Source organism: Solea senegalensis, linkage group LG4, assembly GCF_019176455.1.
Source record: "Solea senegalensis isolate Sse05_10M linkage group LG4, IFAPA_SoseM_1, whole genome shotgun sequence".
Taxonomy (NCBI): domain Eukaryota; kingdom Metazoa; phylum Chordata; class Actinopteri; order Pleuronectiformes; family Soleidae; genus Solea; species Solea senegalensis.
Genome location: NC_058024.1, coordinates 24,446,876 through 24,465,755, shown reverse-complemented (window position 1 = coordinate 24,465,755; position 18,880 = coordinate 24,446,876). Strand labels below are relative to the sequence as shown.

The window sequence follows — 18,880 nt, the reverse complement described above, 5'->3', positions numbered from 1 at the left end:
GCCTTTTAGCTCAGTTAATTAAGCATCACAGTAGAGAGTAGCAGTAGTACTTGGCCAGTGTTGGAAAGTCTTCCTTCTAGTATTTTTCCAGTAGGGTACATAATCTTATAATGGAAGTATGAAAACAGACGTGGAGAAAAAAGTGTATCTTATAATACACGTTTGGGATTCAGCCCCAGGCTGGCCATCTGCCAGAACAATGAAAACAATATTATTTTTTTTGTTGTTTTTTTTTAACTTCTAACTTCTCAACATTACCACCACTTATTTGTAGTGAAGAACAGTATGCAGTTTGTTTTCAAGTCTGCCTGAACTCTGCAGCACTTACTGCTTTGCTGGGTTAAATATCCCCATTTTATGACCAGTAAAAGTGGGAAGAGAGAGACCACAGAAAATTGCATTACTGGTCTGAGGTTTTGCTTTCATTTCCATTTGTTTTATATGTCCTTTCTTGCTGTCTAATGGAATATAAAGACAGATGCGTTTAAAGATTCACTGTATGAGCTTTGTCATTGTCAGTAAGTGGATTTTAATCACGTCATCAGCTGTGTTTGCAGAATATTTGTTCACATTTGTTCTCTTCATGACCTCTCCTTCCAAACACTGCTAGTTTCACCAGTTGTGTCCTGATGTACTGCTTGGCATGTCAGTGGCAGATAATAGGAAGGAGGAATTCATGCAGGCAGACACGGACAAACGTGCAGATTGTCACGTGGTTTGCAGTGTTTTACTTGTCCTCCGTGTTGTTCTTTGGAAGTGCAATATCTCCTCTTGCGGTATCATTATATCAAGTGTCAGATGTGGGTGGATAAGGTTTCTTATAAAAACAAGAAGTCATCACAAAAAATGCAAGTCACAGACTAAATGCTTTGTCTCTTGTCTCTCTCAGACCTGTGGGTGAGCAATGCCGCTGGTGTCCAGCTGTGACTGCCCCCACCTGGACTGTGTGGGGGAAATAACCAAGGAGGAACTTATTCAGAAATCTCATGTGAGTCACATGACAGCTTGACCCTGTCCACTGCTCTATGAAGAACTAGCCACTCCTTAAAGGAAACACTACTTTTTTTTACACAGCTCAACTATTGTCATTATCTATTGTCAACTGACTGAGCCTGAATTAGAGACATCTTTAGTTGTTCTTTTGACTTTGATTTTGTCTCTGTGTAATTGTGATTGTCTTCATACTTTTCTAGGGCCAGTGTCAAGACTGTAAAGTTGGAGGACCAAATTTGTGGGCTTGTTTGGAGGTAAGTTAATTCCTGTCTGCAAAAAAAATTGTAGTTTTTAAGCTATTACCTTATATGACTTCAATGAATTTTCTATATCTCTTTCTATCTCTAGAGTGGTTGCGCATATGTAGGATGTGGCGAATCTCACACCGACCACAGTACCGTCCACTCACAGGTAAGAGTGATCAGGACTGTACTTGCCTTTCAGATGGGCAATGACAATTCATTTTTTTGAAAAGAGAGCTGAAGGCAAAGAACTGAAAGTCTTAGTTGTGATTATAAATTAAAGCTATAACCCAGAGAGTAGTGTAGGTGTTAAAAGAGAGGCAGAAGAAACATGGATAACAGTCAAGGACAGCAATATTACTTCATGTCCCAGGAGCCATGACTTGAAATAAAACCGCCCCCAGCATCACTTTATTTTTTAGCATTTTCTCTGCACTGTCAAAGAAGCTATGTAACATTTGAGCTTTTTAAGAATCTGCATTGTTAAAAACCATCAAGCCAACTCTGCCTATCCACATCTCCACATTCAGTGCAGTTTCAGCAGTGGATCATTCATTATTAATTGCCATTCCTCTGGGAAGTGGGGGAGATTCACTTGCTCTGTCAGTGCCATGGTTACATTATCTGCCCCTCCTGGCTGTTCTACAGCTTTATTCATCCTCTAGTGTCCTCTCTGTTGACTAAGACTTTTACTCCAGCCAAGTAGGGTTAGAAAGAGGGGCATAAAAGTAAACCTGTTATTTGCTCTGCTTATGAAAATCAGCATAACTGCTGAAATCTTTGTCTCTTAGAGCCTGTAAGTGGTTTTCAGAAGTGGAGATCTCAAGTCGGATATTAGATACAGAGCTTGCCGTTCAAGAAATTTAATTTAAAATGATATACAGTGTCTGTTGCCTTTTCTAGGGCACCCGAGTGTGCCGCTTTCCAGCAGCCTTTTGTGTTTTACCAGTGGCAGTCATCTTTAAATCTTATAAGAAAGAAGGCCATGTTTAATTAGTGCTCTAGGTGCCCTGAGGGGAAGGAAACATTTTAATCTCTTCATTATGTAGTGAGAAAAGACTCAGTAGATCAGATGCAGTCAAACTGTGTACATTTATTTACCAGTGTGTACTTATAAATTAATCAAATTAAAGCTCTACTTTGTGTTGAAAACGGGTCACACAAGAAATGTTACGCACAAAAACTGAACCGAAATAAATGCATTAAATGAAAAAAAAAGGGGAAAGATATTTTTTGTGTTCAGGTTGTCCTTCTTTAATAACAAATTTGTTTACGGGTTCTAAAGCATAAAGTTTTGCTTCATGCATTTGTTCAAATACCACATATCCACTGACAGAATCACTGTGAGGACAGCAGTTGCCAGCAATGTTTCTTATCTGAGTTCAGTATTATCTCAACTGCGCACAAGTTGGTAGGGTGACGTGACAGCGGTGTGTTTCTGTTTTGCAGATAAAAACACATTCAGCCTGCTTCTTAATAGCATATTTGTGATGCAGTTGTTCCTCTTCAGCATCATAAATACACTTTATGGTGTTTATTTTTTGCCAAAATATTTTTATAAAATATTTACTGCAGGTTTTACTACATCAAATGATGTTGTTATTATTCACATGCATGTGTGTGTTTAGAAGCAATTGTTTTTGAGCATTTAATCAAACAAGCTCTATTAATTCAGGTTGTAGTTAATGCCCTACCTGTACTTCCCCTTCATAAATAATCTAAAGAGAGAAGTTTCATGGTCTGCTCTGTTGTGTTTGCTCTATCAGCACCGCTCCACTCTGCCCCTCTGTGTCAAGGCTTACACTGTCCTAATGAATAATGTAGAGTCTGCTGGTCGGCAGCTGCACACGTTCAGTCTCCTGATGACCTGCCGGCCTGTTTGTGTTTGTCATAGTGGGAGTGGGTCAGCAGAACCTGACCGACTCTTCACAGCAGCAGAAGTCTGCCCTGCTGGAATTCCCACTTTGCCATTGCCTCTACCGCCACTTATAACCTGAGACTTCATTTGGCTTTGGCCGTTTAATATCTGAAATGTGCAAAGACCTTTTAAAGTGTCCAAAATCTGCAGATGTAAATCTCATCAATTTTGAGGGGTTTTAGTTTGTTACCCAGAGAAATACCCTTATACCCTTAGGTCTTATGAAACAAAGAAGTATGTTTTTTCTTTTGTTGTACTATAGTATAGAAGTGTGTATAGTGTTTTAACAGAAATGCAAATACAAATACAAACATGATCATTTCAGTATCTAAAGACCTTTCTTGAAAGGTTCTGGTTTTTAATAAAACAATTTAAAAACATAAAATAGCAAATTTGAAATGCAAATCAAATCAAATCATCTACACTTATCCACATATATATCAATAAAGTTTGTAGATGATTGTAGATGACAAATCCACCTGTACTTCATTTACCATAGTAGGATAAACAACAACAACCATCAGAGTAAAATTCTTCTTGTTGTAGTTTTAATCCTCTTAAGTACCTGTGGTATAAGGTTTTTGTACATGCACTGTGTATATTTCTGCTTTGCCACTATATCATCAATGACACTGGCATTATATTTAATGAGGGATATAATTAAACTGAATCATAATCTTTGGGTTAAAACCTTTTGTTTAGTTTGCCTGTGTCAGAATGCAACTTGAAATGTAGATTCACTAATGAGGTGCTGATTGGTAGATTGTGTTGATTACATTAGAGTTGTGCTCTATCAGCTTTTGTTTCACTGGTTCATACTGTCTGATACATTCTGTCAAATTCACTCAAATATCTTTTCTTTAATAACTGTGACTGTAGGAGACGCGGCACAACCTGACCGTGAATCTGACCACACTTCGAGTGTGGTGCTACGCCTGCAGCAAGGAGGTTTTCCTGGACCGTAAAATAAGTCCACACTCACCCCAAGTCAACAGCAAACCCATCCACTCTCTACAGAGCACTGGTCAGGTAAGAGCAGACACCTGTTTATTTGTTTTATTGTTTTATTATTTACACAGCACAAGGTCAGAATTGTTGCTGAGTCACATAGAGGGCTTGATGATAAACAACAAAGTGAAAAGTTGGTTAGAAATGTAATACATTATGTATGTTCTTTACTATTCTGTGATATTGGAGCGGAAGTATTTACATTATCACACAGTTACATAACCATGCACTCGATGGTGTTATTGATCGCCTTGTCACATTTTTATGATTTCATTGGTTGTGCTGTGTTGTTACTTCAGGAAAACAGCAGGGCCCCTGGGAGCCCGACCTCTTTGCGAGTGTCCCCTAATGGAGGCTGTGAAGACCTGGACATGGAGACAGAGGAGGAGGATGACCTGCGTGCCAGAGGTCAGTTTTCACAATAACATGGAAAAATGCTGTAATGTAGCAATAACTAGACTAAGGTTTATAGTAATCCTTGTAGACTGCATTTTTATTGCAGGTCAGCTATCATAAACATCCGTCTTCAAGACCCTGTTAAAGGTCCATTATGTAACATTTTGGACTGTTTATTGGAAGAAATTTAATAAAATACCCATAAGTATGCACTGTAAGTCTATCATCACATTAAAATAAAAAATGTTAGGTTTTTGTAACCTTGGAATAAGCCTTTATTTTATTTAACCTTTATTTAAATAGGAAGAAGTCTCATTGAGATTAAAAACCTTTTTAAGGGAGACCTGTCCAAGACAGACTGCTGCACAAATTCAACACCAGAAGAAGACAAAAATAAATACACAGCTAAACAAAACGCTGACATCTTTGGGTGTCTGCCGCTTTTCATCCTTAGCATTTATTGACATTAACTCCATAAGCCTCAAGTCCATGTGCAGCTCATTCAATGCTGCAGGTGCAGAATGTACAAAGGCTATTTTTCCAGTTTCCGTGCAGACATGGAGGTAATATGGAAGCGGACCAATAGTAGCCCAAAAAATAAAAACATACCAATGCCTCAGCCTATGGATGTCCAGAGCAGGTCAACCTACCCCAGAATATGACTTACTCTGCTGTGTTTCTACAGCGGCTTAAACAAACAAACTATTTCTCCATTTGTTGCAATCTGCAGCCTCACCATCAGATGTCATTCATTCATACATTCATACACACTCAACCTTTGAGTGAGGTTGAATCATAGAAATGCAGTGTTAAACACAATAACATATGGATCAGCTAGATGTTAAAACATTAATTGGAATATAAATGCCTAACTAAATATTGTAAATAATGCAGTAATACACTTGCTATTTTTTTTAAACCAGCTGCTGCAGATAACATATTTATATCCTATTTTCTTATTATCATTCCATTTTTCAAACTCATAATTGACAAAGTGAGTTGAATCCAGTGTAACGCCACTTAACCAAGTATGACAAAATTGAAATTGAAAGCCTGAAACACAGTAGCTCAGTCATAGTGTTCAAATAGAATAGTTTTGTCAGAGTGATGTCTGCAGAATATGATAGTCATATAAGATTCAAGATTCAAAGATTCAAAGTGTTTATTGTCATATGCACAGTAAAGAAGCACGTTTCCCTGTACAATGAAATTCTTACTTTGCTGTCCACTCAAAAACACCAGCATAAAGTAGAAAAGAAAAGAGATGCTTTTGTAAAAAAAAAAAGTATAAATATACATAAGAAAAATATAAATATTACAAAGAAACTAAAATAACATATATGCATAAAAATATGCATAAGATCAGAGGTTTTTGAAATTGCAGAGACGGGAGGCAAATATTCTGCTTGTACTATTGTGAATATAGTTATTGTAATTCAACAGATGTAATTTGATTTCCAACCAGACATGATGCAGCAGTCTTTAGTCACAGTTGGACACATACAGCAGCAGACTTGATGCACATATTTTTCAGTTCAGGGTGACTTCCAGTTCCGGAGGATACCATTATCTCCTGTTGATTATCACAAAATATACGTGCTTAAAATTCATAGAGAAGGAGTCGTGCTACCTATAAATCCAGACCATGAAGAAAATCATCACATTTAAAAATCCAGTTATGATTTATTCCGTTTATTCTTTCGAGGACACACATTCAATTACTGCTGTGCATATGCCTGCCATCCACACTACACCTGCATTTTAGTCCAGAAAATTGAGAAGTTTGAATTAAACACTGCTGACCTCAATTTAGGTTACATTACTTTTAGAATGAAAACGATGTCGTTGGGGAGTCTCCAGTTAAACGAACCCTAATCTGCATGTTTTGTGAATGTTGGGAGAAAGCCACACTCACACAAACAGGGAGAGCATGCAGACTCCATTCAGAAAGGCCCTGTTTGCTTTGTGGCACTGTGCTGCCTACAAACAGGATATGCTAATAGCTAACTGAGCATATGTTTTATACTGCTGAATATGGCAGGGCTCGGATTTTAGCAAACTAAGTGACTCCATGGCAACATCATGATTCCAATAAATATAAAAGTTAGAGTGAGAAAAACCATACATTTTAATGGTCTCGTGGGATGGGTGGGGCAGCAATGGTGATTTTGTCTAGTCCATCAACCACAGAAGCTGTGTAAAATATTAATCTAAAAATGGAATGGGTTCCTTTTTTTTTTAACCAATATACAACTTTTCTGTCGGCTATTAAAATGTACCAGTGCTTGTTGAGTGGCTTGTTTTAATCCCTGATATATTGTTTCTCCCTCAGGACTCACAGGGCTGAAGAACATAGGCAACACCTGCTACATGAACGCTGCCCTCCAGGCCCTGTCCAACTGGTGAGACCTTGCCCTCTCTTTACCTTTACCCATCTGCACGTGTACACCATGTCCCCTCCTAACTCCAACTCTGCCCTTTGAACGTACTACTTTTTTAGTAGCAATTTGATTTTTTTAAGATTCCCTGCCTACTTCTTTCAGACTGAGAGAAACAACCACAGCCTTTCTCATTTGGGAGAGTGACGGCTGAGTGAAAATTGCTGCATTGCACCATTTGAGATGGCAGAAATGGCCTTTTGCACATCCCTGTGGGGTCTTCAGTTACAATTGAACACCAAGATACATCTGCTCTGCCCCTTTCCTCTTCTTTTTCTTTTTCCTTTACCACCATGTCTTTTAATGGGCTTCCCTTTCCTCTTTTCCTCCCAGCCTGCTTCATTTTTATTTTACTGACAATATGTGATCTGTACTTTACAATTAGATTGCGTTGTGTCGTGTTGAATGAAGTTAGGACACTGCAGCAGTCAAATGCTGTGTTATTACTTACTTTTTTCCTCATGCTTTGATCCACTCTGAGGACCGTTCATTTTTAAATTAAACTGAGGATGTCTAGTCTGGATACGAGCCAAAATGGGGGAAGAATGTAGGTCAGAATTTGCAAACTAAATCACATTCCAGAAATAGGAGGAACTGAGTCTCGCAGCTGCAGAAGGAGGGACCTTTTCTGTAACTTCTCATGGGTGATTTTGAATTTTGAAGGGGTATACTCTTGCCAAGTTGAGGGAACACTCCACCTTATTCATCCTGTCCACTCTGTATCCATTAGATACAAATCTACACAGCTGACTTACACATTTAAAGTACATGTAGTCTGGAACAATCTGCTTGTTTCTTGAAGAACAATTACCTCATTGTACCTTTTTAATTAATCACTCTTTCTTTCTCTCAAAACTTGCTGTTTGTAATGGTAATTTTTTGGCTCTTTTTGTATTGTTATGCCTGTTATTTTTTCTGTTCATATTGTCATCATTTCAACTCTAATTAGTTGTGAAACCTCTAATTAGTTGGAGTGGGTTTGTTGAGAAGTTGTGTTGGGGAAATGAGTCTCTGTATGTCTTGTTGTGATTAAGTCACTTGCTATTTGTTTTGTCAATGTGTTGCAGTCTCTAGATGTATTGTAGAATAAGTAAAAAAATAGGTACCTTATTGAAATTTCTCTGTGAAATAATGCATACTGTATATTTATTAAGAACTGTGTTTATTGCTCACACCCAATAAATGCATCCTTCTCTCTGTTACAGCCCACCGTTGACACAGTTCTTTCTTGAATGTGGTGGCCTGGTGAGGACGGACAAGAAGCCTGCACTCTGCAAAAGCTACCAGAAACTTGTTTCAGACCTATGGCACAAGAGCAGGTAAGCCTTTTTTTAAAAAAAACCCAACATTTATTGATCTGATTTGAAGGAACATGCTGTGCAAAGGTCTCAGGCCACCATCAGATTTGTTTTTGTGTATTATTTCTCCATCACTTTATTGGAACACATTCAGAAAATATGGGAAACATGTATGCAGTTTTAAAACACTCATTGCGATTTTATCATTACATGATTATCCATTGTGATATTAACATTATCTTGAGCAGTTTATCATATTAGTTATCCTGGGATTCCCATCCCAAAATACATTATTGTTTTTCAACAGTGTTTTGTGTTGTGTTTTTTTCTTATTGCAGACCCTCCTATGTCGTCCCAACCAACTTGTTCCAGGGGATCAAAGCCGTAAACCCCATGTTTAGGGGATATTCTCAGCAGGTGAGTGTGAGACAAATATGCATATTCATTTTTATTAATGAATTAATCATGAACACATGTTAAACTACTGTTCATGCTTTGTGTGGACTTTGTTGCAATGAGTTCTGTGCTCTGCGTCTCTTATCCGTAGCGATGCTTGAGTTTCTCGGTGTGTTCAGAAAATGATTATGTTTGCCTTGCAGGAGAAACAAAAACCTGCCATTGAACCTTTCTCCACATAGATCATGATTTTGTGCTGAGCTGGAGTTATTATGAGCCTCGTGTCCAGACTATTAAGTTGTGCAATATCTCATACAGTCTCTATTTTCTCTTCCACTCCATAACCCTCAGCACGCATTTCTTTTACAGAACTGACATTAGCTCCAGCCCGACTCACTCAGCCAGACAAACTGAATTCTCTGCCTCGCAATCATTCACTCTGAGCAGCAGACTGTCATTTCAGTCTCTCATTAGACCTGAATGTAAATTGGTTGATTTGATTGCAGTGGACGCTTGAAAAGAAAAGGTTCATGGAGTTTAAAAAGACGTTTTGCTGAAACACATTTGTTTTTTTGTCTAGCGTCTGTAAATAAGGGATTTATGTGCCTGAATGGTGAAATAATACAGGGCCTGTTTCCTCTTGGCTTGCCAGTGTTTATTCAAAGGAGTTAGCTGAGGAAGATTCATTTGTCAAGCCTCGTTGGGCTGCAGAGCCTTGAAATTAGCATTACTCTGAATGAAGCTAACATTCCAGGTCCTGGGAGAGGGTAGTTCATCTGGCTTGAGAGGGAGATTGGATGTCTGAGGTTCATTTAGTTTGACACATTCTTGACCACTTGGTGTGTGATTTTGTATTGGAGAATAGGGATTTTAACAAAGGAAGTGAAGTAGTTGTTGATTGTAATTTAGGGAAAATAGCTCTTTTAATGGGAAGAGGAAATTAGCAACTATATTTTTTTACTGATTCCAATGTCCAAAATAAATAATTGAACAAAACAAGGAACTGGTTGAAGTAATGTAACAAACATTTACCACCTTCAGGATTCCCAGGAATTTCTGCGCTGCTTGATGGATCAACTTCACGAGGAGCTGAAGGAGACACTGCCCGAGCCCTATGACCAGTCCAGCAGCATTGCAGTGGACAGCAGCCCAGAGGAGGACAACCACAGTCAGTCTGACAATGACTTCCAGTCATGCGAGTCCTGTGGCAGCAGCGAGAGGGCTGATAACGAGGTGCAGGGTGGAAACGTCCACATGGACGATGCCAATGAGGCCGAGATGCTGATTCCTGACCAAGATGAGATACAGGCCAACAGGGAGTGGCAGAAAGAGAAGAACATGATTAATGATCTTTATCGTGCGGGTGTTCATGGTGTGATGGGTGGAAGCTCTGGTGGGGACGTGGACAAAGACGTTGACACCACCACTGAAAACATACCTATTATCAGCAGCCAGGGAGCCATCAAGGTTCAGGGCAGAACAACAGGTAATTGTAACAAAGAGGCATGCTACCCCATGTTCTCTGTCATTTTCTACTTATTTCTGTAATTAACTAATTGTATTAAATACTCAAAGAAGATATTGAAACTCAAATATGTATCCTGCCTCTCTCTAGATTCCTTCACGGACATCCAGATGTCCAACCCCACAAGACCACAGAGTCCAGTCCCAATGGAGGGACACATTCCCAAAATGTCCAGCAGCCCACCCAAAGCCACCTCTGGCTGGCCGAGCCTAAACCCTGCACACAAAAAAGGTACTCTCATTTAATCAGAGACAGTCATATGTGTACTGAATGCTTTGAAAGGCATGGTGTTTGTAGACTTGTTCAATCATTTTTTGTTTTTACAGATATTAGTTGTGTCTGAAATTGTGTTCATCCACAGTCTCACTTCTCAATGATGGCAACTATGGCAATGTCCAGTGCACTACAAATTCCCTGAAAAAGATTAAATTGAAAACGTTGGCCACTCAACATCATGGCTGCCATTTTGGTTATGTAGTTGCAGAGTACGCACCATCAGTGCCTTTTCAAATTTGTGACAATGGAAGAAAAACATTTTAGACTCAAGAGATTGGCAAGTAACAGTCACATTCCTCACTTTCCGGTGAGTGCACAACAGCCAGCCATTTTGTGCACTACTGTCAGAATTCTGGGACTGTGGCCGTTTGCTTCATGCAAGTGCACTGACTGAAGTACCTCATTTGAGATGCAGTGATATAGCAAAGCATTCCACTCACATTTCTGTCTCTCTGCCTTTTCACAGCAGTGACCACATTCTCGCCACCAAAGAACAAGCGTCAGAAGAAATACCGCAGTGTCATCTCAGATGTGTTCGATGGGACCATTGTCAGCTCAGTTCAGTGCCTCACCTGTGATCGGGTCAGTTCACTGATTTCTCTGAACAGGTTTATATGTTATTGTTTCACACTTTGTGGCACAACAAAACCTTTTTATAATTTATGCTCTTGAAAATGCTCTTCTTGTTGTCTTGATGTGGAGACCTGTTGTACTGTGAGATAAAATATGAAAAGAAGTGTGGTGCAATGGAGTGAACTGTAAATCAGGCTTGATCATTTCTAGGTCCAAAAGAAAGGAATAATGTGTAAAGTTAGTATTTCCTCTCAGTTAATTATGGATTTCTTGGTCCTCTGATATTTCACATATTGTTATATCTAGACTTGAAAATAACATTCCGTATAATTCCACTAATATTACAGAATGAGAAAACTCTCAAACTACATGAAGGTCTAAAATGTGGTTATTTACTTGTAGCTGTGTGTGTGCTCCATGTTTGACAGGTGTCTGTGACCCTGGAGAACTTTCAGGATATCTCGTTGCCCATTCCAGGGAAGGAAGACCTTGCCAAGCTCCACTCCTCCACCCACCAGACCTCCCTGGTAAAAGCAGGCTCATGTGGGGAAGCTTATGCACCACAAGGCTGGATAGCTTTTGTCATGGAATACATCAAAAGGTGTGCGTGAGTGATGTCAATGCTATGTGTATTTACTTTTTCACACCAGGCATTAGTAGCTCTCTGCTTTGCTCCTTTTGTTCATCATGTACTCTTGTGTATCTTTCTATTTTCAGCTGGTTCTGGGGTCCAGTTGTTACACTACAAGATTGCCTTGCAGCTTTCTTTGCCAGAGATGAACTAAAGGGTAAGCAAGTGGGTGTAAGTCTGCTCCACCAGCACAAACACAGAAGAACAATTCCTCAGTAACTGTATTTGTTTATTTATTTTAGGAGACAACATGTACAGCTGTGAAAAATGCAAAAAGTGAGTACAGACTTCTGGTACCTTCAATAAATACTGAAATGGACTGCTTATTTCACTTTAACTTTAAATATACACTGTCTTTTCCATCCCTTTCCCTGTTAGATTACGAAACGGAGTCAAATTTTGTAAAATGCAAAGCTTGCCAGAGGTACTTTATATTACATAAAACCTAAATTTAATTTTCGTCAGTTTTCACATATTCTTTTTTTGAAATAAAATGTCTTGTGCCTCCTTTACTCCAGATCCTGTGTATCCACTTGAAGCGCTTCAGACATGAGCTGATGTTCTCCACTAAGATAGGCACCCATGTCTCCTTCCCGCTTGAGGGCCTGGATCTGCAGCCTTTTCTGGCCAAAGACAGTTCTGCCCAGACCACCAACTATGACCTGCTGTCAGTCATCTGTCACCACGGCACTGCCAGCAGTGAGTGGGCACAGTCACTCCCCCTTTTCTGCAGCAGACTGGTTCATCTGCCATCAGTTGGCACATGGGATGTCCTGCATTCATTAGCCTATTGCAAAAACATTCTCATGTACTTGTTAGGTTTGTGAATACAGCTCTAATGCCATTCCTCTCATTCCAGGTGGCCACTACATAGCCTACTGCAGGAATGATGTGAACAATCTGTGGTATGAATATGATGACCAAAGTGTGACCGAGGTGTCTGAATCCTGCGTCCAAAATGCTGAAGCCTATGTGCTCTTCTACAAGTAAGCAGCCACGCTTGACTTGAGTAGTCATACTAACTGCGTTCAGGCATGAATATTTAACTAAAATTGTCCAGACGGGCTGTATTTGAGAACAGAATTGATTGCAAATCAGATATTTTCTGCAGTTTTTTCTGCTAGCACCTAAATCAAATTTCTTGAAAATCAGCCCATGTAAGAATCAAGGTAGTTGATTACACTCCATATAGGAGCATAGCTGATTTAACAAAGGGACAATCTGCATAGCAAGTGGAAGTCAAAGTGACTGGATGTTGACCCAGTGCAGAGGATGAGTAACATAGACAGGACGTCACTGAACAGAGGACACCTCCAAAGGAAAATTGGCTCAGCAAATTGATGTTTACAAGGAGCTATGAGACCAGAGAGGCAGTCACATGATTCTAGAGTCATTGAGAGGAATTATATTGTTAAAATAACAATAACATAATAAACTTTACTTATATACCACTTTGTTTATAACAAATGTTACAAAGTGCTTAACAGTCCAGTCAAGCCTAATCAAATATTAAAAGTTAGAGTTTTGTCTGGAAAGGCAAGGGAAAAAAAGAAGCCACACAACAGTTCACACAACGAGCAAACACTAGCCATTAGGGGAGAGAAAAAAACTCCCTTTTTACAGGAAGAAATCACTGGCAGAACCAGACTCAAAGATGTGCAGCCATCTGCCTCAGTCGGTTAGGGTGAGACTGAAATAGTGGAACAGGGGAGAGGTGGGGGAGAGAAGGAGTAACCAGGTGCACAGGCATCACACGGCTACATTTAAGCTGTAAAACAAACACTGTTTGAGACAAAAATACTTCCCTCATTTATGATACAACTCCTTTACTGTTTTAATGTCGCTTTTTGATGTGTGAGTTGTGATAAACAAAAGTCAAGTGTGTCATAAATAAGACATGGCTTCAGTGTTTGAAAGAAAACGCACTGTCATTCACACTATCCATTCTAATATAACCACTATATGGATCGACAGACATTATCTCCTTGACTTCCTGTTGACAACCCATGCCTGCATTGTCTGGAAAAGTGTTCCTGCTGTGGTGAATGCATCTGACCCACAAAGTCTCGTGCTGCATTCTTCATGTGTGAACAAGAAATTCCAGACCTAAATTTCAGGCCACATTTCTACCATTCAAGTCTGAAAACAGCTTTTAGACAGAAATAAGACAACAACTCTCGTTATTGTATCATTTAAACATTCACTGTGCTGCTTTGATACTGACAACTCACTTCTGATTAATCTTTTTCCAAACGTGTTCCTGTCACAGAAAGAGCAACGAGGACGCAGTGAGAGAACGTAGGAGGGTGTCGGGTTTATTCAGCATGATGGAGCCCAGCCTTCTGCAGTTCTACATCTCCCGTCAGTGGTTTAACAAGTTCAAGACCTTTGCTGAGCCAGGGCCCATCTCCAATGATGACTTCCTGTGTTTGCATGGGGGTGCGTATGACGCAATTGCTTTTTTTTCGTAAGTGAAAACGGACAGAGGTCAAAATGTCTCCAAGTAGGAATTCTTCTCCTTGCTGTGTCCGAACAGTTTGTAGAAAAATGGTGCTCCACTTTCACTACTTAAGCTGAAAGCAGCTTTCGCTTTCATCTTGGCCAATAGCAGACTTCAAAAGAGGGTTTTACTCGTCTTTGTGCAGATGATCCTCCTTTTTCCTTTTATTAGGAAAGACAGGAGGATTCTTGAAGGGTTTGTGCCAATATGGCTTTCTTTTTTTTGTCCTCTATTCATGCTTGACATTGTGGGGCTGAAAATAATAATTATTATACAACTGCAAGGCTACAGTGGCTGTAATGAAGTGTTCACAGTTTAAATAAGCCCCATCAAGTTATTTCCTTCTTTGCATCTCCTAGTACATGATCAGATAGATAAGCGGAGATTATATTAAGTGAAACCATGATTCGGGGATCAGTTGCTTTGTTTATTTTTATGTCAAGTTGCAGTATCACAGCTTATTTTTAAAGCCAGGTGAACCTGCTAAAAAAACATGCTTCCAGTTGCCAGTTTTTCTTTTTCCACCTCGTCACCTGTGTGTGAAATATAACGGGACAAACTGATCAGAAACAAAAATCAGTGTTACCGTTTTTGTGCCAATTTTAAGTCGCTAATATAATTAACATTAAATCAAATATGTTGAGTGCTATCCTAAGTTGGTTAAGTAAGGGTTGCTATAAACATTCATGGCTAATAGCTCTGCTTACCTCTGTAAGATGAATGCACATCTAAGAGTTGCCCTGGAAATGACACCAGTTTTACATCACTGCAAAAACTGAAGCAGGAAAGGAAGAAGTTAGTATGTTCACCCCGGTCTAGCGTTCCCACTAATGCCGATGGGAGCTGAAGCCAATAAAAAGCCCCAAAAAAAACCATTCTCACTGGTCAAAAACAGTGTTTTTTTGACCAGTGGGAATGGGATATATCAGACATCCTAACCTCGCAAACAGAAAGGGCTGCTTTGAGTTCTGACTCTTCATTGGAAGTGTATTGGTATACTAGAAGGATTTGTCCTTGGTTTTTTGTCAAAACCCTGAGACTGAGAGATCCATGTCACTGAACAAACACTCTGGATTAGTGATAGCCTTCACAATATAGCCCTCTTTATCGTGTATTTTGGCTCACGTATGAGAGCAGCTTTAATATTCACAAAATCTTCAGGCCTGCTTCACAACTATTTTGTTTTCTACATGATGTCTCTACACATAGATATTATGTTTTCAAATGTGACACTGTTTATTAATTATTTCATTGTGTTTCATCAGGAGTGCCTCCAAACAAAGCAGCTTTCATCAATGACCTGGTGATAATGCTACCGCAGAACGTGTGGGATCACCTTTACAGCAGGTACATGCAGCAGGCAGGCAAGCTGTGAGAGTGACTGGAGGCTTTCAACATTTTCAGATCTGCCACCACTCGCTGTTCTTATGAGTGTGCTATCGTTGCCTTTGTAGTGTTAATTTCATCTGTGTTGAGTTAATGTGGACTGTGCCTCGCAGGTATGGAGGGGGGCCGGCTGTCAACCACCTGTACGTTTGCCACACATGCCAGGTTGAGATAGAAAAACTGGAGAAAAGGCGCAAGTCTGAGCTGGACATGTTTGTCAGGGTAAGATATTTAAACATACAGAACTGTTTGCAAAAGGTTTAGGTCAATGCTATAATGTTCCATACGGTATAATAATTTCTCAATCACTTTGTTAGAACACATCCAGAATATACAGGAAACATGCAGTTTTAAAATACCAAATGCTGTAAAGAAGAATGTTTCTCAGGCTTTGACAGGGCTCACCCTGTTGTAAATTCATTAAAATAGTCTTGGAGACATTATTATAGGTTGAAATCCTACATACACTATTGTACTGTCGTACTGTACATCTGTAGGTAAAACAGTGAGCACTGATCTTAGTCAGATACAGTACAAACTGCTGCGAGTGGTAATTAATTGTGTGTGAGTTAGCCTGTGTGTAGCGATTACTCCTATGTGTACAGAGCACAGACGAATACTCGAGTCTGTTTAACCAGTTGATGCACCTGGCAGAAGATGAACGGTGAAAGTCTGGTGAAAGCTTTATCATGAATACATTGGGACAGATGCACATGTTATTAGCTTTAGTCGGCTTACAAGAAGAGCAGGGATTGTCATTTCCAAGAAAGATGAAACTGGTGCAGTGTGGTGTTATGAGTGTCTTTAATTGGAATAAGTACCAGAGAGAATTGATTAGGTTTCCATCTCCTCTCCTGTAAATCCTTTAAACCTCACATTTTCTTTCTTTTTTTGCTCCCATCCCCCTCATTTCTCCTCCCCATCCTCTTGCATCCTTTCCCCTCCCTCTTGTCTCTGCTGATCACTCCTCCCCCATTTCCTCTCTCCCACTGTAGCTGAACAAGGCGTTCCAGGAGGAGGAGTCTCCAGTGGTCATATACTGCATCAGCATGCAGTGGTTCCGTGAGTGGGAGGGCTTTGTCAAAGGAAAAGACAATGGTGATTGGACAAGTCTTGTATTTCCAGCCCAGTCTGGTTTAAATGTCTTATTAAAGAGCTAAATCTGTTCCACTTTGACACTAGCATGTAATATTTCATATCTGGTAAATTTTTATGAATGATAAAAATAGACTGATGTGATATTTGTGTGTGTGTATGAAAATGTATATTGAAAATGGTACATGTACATTTTGTATAGTCAGGAAAGGACACCGTCTCATTACCAAAAGCAGCTCATGATCAAAAGAAACTGTGAAGTTACATTTCTTGCTTTGATTCATCTTCAAAGACTGCTTTATTCCCCTGAGTGAAGATGTCTTCCTGCTACAACAAAATGAAGCTCACAGTTTTATTTATTAATTTTTTTATTCCACTGGCACTCAGGTTTTTTTTTTCTTGCTTTGTGATGTCAAATCTATTTATAACAGCTTCCATCTGGCACGTCAGCATACGGCTCTTTCCCTCTGACTTCTGCTCCTCTAATTGTTTTCTTTCTTAAGCAAGCAGGGTGCCTGTGTTGCTTCTCCAAATGTGACAAAAACACTTGACATTTGCAACATCATTGCTGTTTGAAATAATTAGTGATGAAATTATGTTTGAAAGCAGCTCCACGACCCCTAAGTGGAGGATGAGGTGGTAGACGATGGATGGAAAATAGGTTATTATTATAATTGTATAACTTGTCTTTTCTTCAACTTTAAGATCCGCCGGGACCCATTGATAATTCCAAGATTACAGTTAACAAGAATGGGCATTTAACACTCAAACAAGGTACTATTGTTATTATTATTATTAATATTATTCTGCATTTATGCTGTCGAAAGGTATAATTTCAAATATTTTCTCTCCAGAACTCTTAAGAGTCATTTAAAATGTGATCTATAAGATTTCAGAATGATTAAATTGCGATGATTCTGGAAAAAAAAATAGAGCCTGCATGTCGTAGCAGTGTTTATAACTGTGTAATTAACTGTTTCTTGCTCTGACCATGCAGGAGCTGACTCGGGGCAGATCTCTGAAGAAACATGGAACTTTCTCTACTCCATCTATGGCGGCGGTCCATTAGTGACAGTGCGGCCAAACGTCACCCACCAGGAACCAGAGTCATCACAGTCAGAGGAGAAGATTGAGGTGGAGACCCGCTCTGTTTAAACAAGCACTTGAGAAGAAGAGAAGACATGGAAAATCCTTTTTTAAAATTATTTTGCACTTGACTTTTATTTCATAAGCATTCAAACAAAGGACCTCATCATTATGGCTACATGAAAGCCTTCAACAGCTGATAAATGGAAGTAATGTTAAAAAAAAGAAGAAAAAAGTTTGTCATTTTGTACAAATATGTATAAAGAGCTCTTCTATTTCTATTAGCACTGTAATATTTATGTGTCAGGTTATTTTCAAAACCAAGCATTTTAAGTATGTGCAGCTAAAAATTCCACTGAATGCCATATTTCTTTTTTTCTTGACCAAATGAGCACATATTGTTTGTCCAAGTGTCTTGTGTTGCTAATATCGTTGAATCAATACATTTTTGCTGTAGCTATATCACACATTTTTCCTGTTGTAAGAGAATATTGTGTCATGAAAATCATAAGGTTATGAAGGGACTAAATACTGACTAGTCTCAGGTATGAAATTTGTGTTTTTGCACTGTTATGTATACATACAAATTGGCATGCTTACGCTAATGTCTGGTTTGTATTTGAATGTACCAGTACTGATGGTGACAGTATGTTGGTCAAGATTCAGCACTTGGTTATTTATCACAGAAGGGAGTGATTTAATATGATGTTCATAGATTTGTTCTTTTTGTAGAAAATAAGTGGCAGGCAAAGTCTGTTAAGTATGCATGCTTTAACACTAAATTCAAGTTTAACATCACATGTACTTGCATGTAAATGCAAAGCTGCTCATAAAATGTGTGCAACTCACTATCTGGATTTATCCCCATTGAATTGTACAGGCAAGAAAAAAAACATTAGCATTACACAATCATCATCAGCAGTAGCTATGTAATTAATTAAAGGCATTATTTTTGTGTATATGGCCATGGCATTGCTTAATGTGTTGGCTGATAGGGTGTAAACAGTATGCTGTAAGTTTTGGCATATGGACGACACAAGTTCTACCCTGATTTCTGATGGCTGACAATATTAAAGACTTATGAAAATGCGTTCAACATTGTGGTCACATCAATTATGT

At 39.1% G+C, this 18,880-nt stretch overlaps 1 protein-coding gene across 1 annotated transcript; it reads left to right on the top strand.

The window, feature by feature from the left end:
• Nucleotides 1–892: 892 nt before the first annotated feature.
• LOC122768826 (ubiquitin carboxyl-terminal hydrolase 33-like) lies at nucleotides 893–18,857 on the top strand. The gene is made up of 23 exons (XM_044025100.1): nucleotides 893–988; nucleotides 1,194–1,247; nucleotides 1,342–1,404; nucleotides 4,033–4,182; nucleotides 4,461–4,569; nucleotides 6,890–6,959; nucleotides 8,201–8,314; nucleotides 8,632–8,710; nucleotides 9,731–10,175; nucleotides 10,305–10,445; nucleotides 10,957–11,072; nucleotides 11,492–11,664; nucleotides 11,781–11,851; nucleotides 11,937–11,970; nucleotides 12,073–12,118; nucleotides 12,213–12,393; nucleotides 12,554–12,680; nucleotides 13,964–14,133; nucleotides 15,460–15,541; nucleotides 15,694–15,802; nucleotides 16,576–16,678; nucleotides 17,381–17,449; nucleotides 17,673–18,857. The coding sequence occupies exons 1-23, from the start codon at nucleotides 905–907 to the stop codon at nucleotides 17,828–17,830; spliced, it is 2,748 nt and encodes a 915-aa protein (XP_043881035.1). The 5' UTR covers nucleotides 893–904; the 3' UTR covers nucleotides 17,831–18,857.
• Nucleotides 18,858–18,880: the final 23 nt, after the last annotated feature.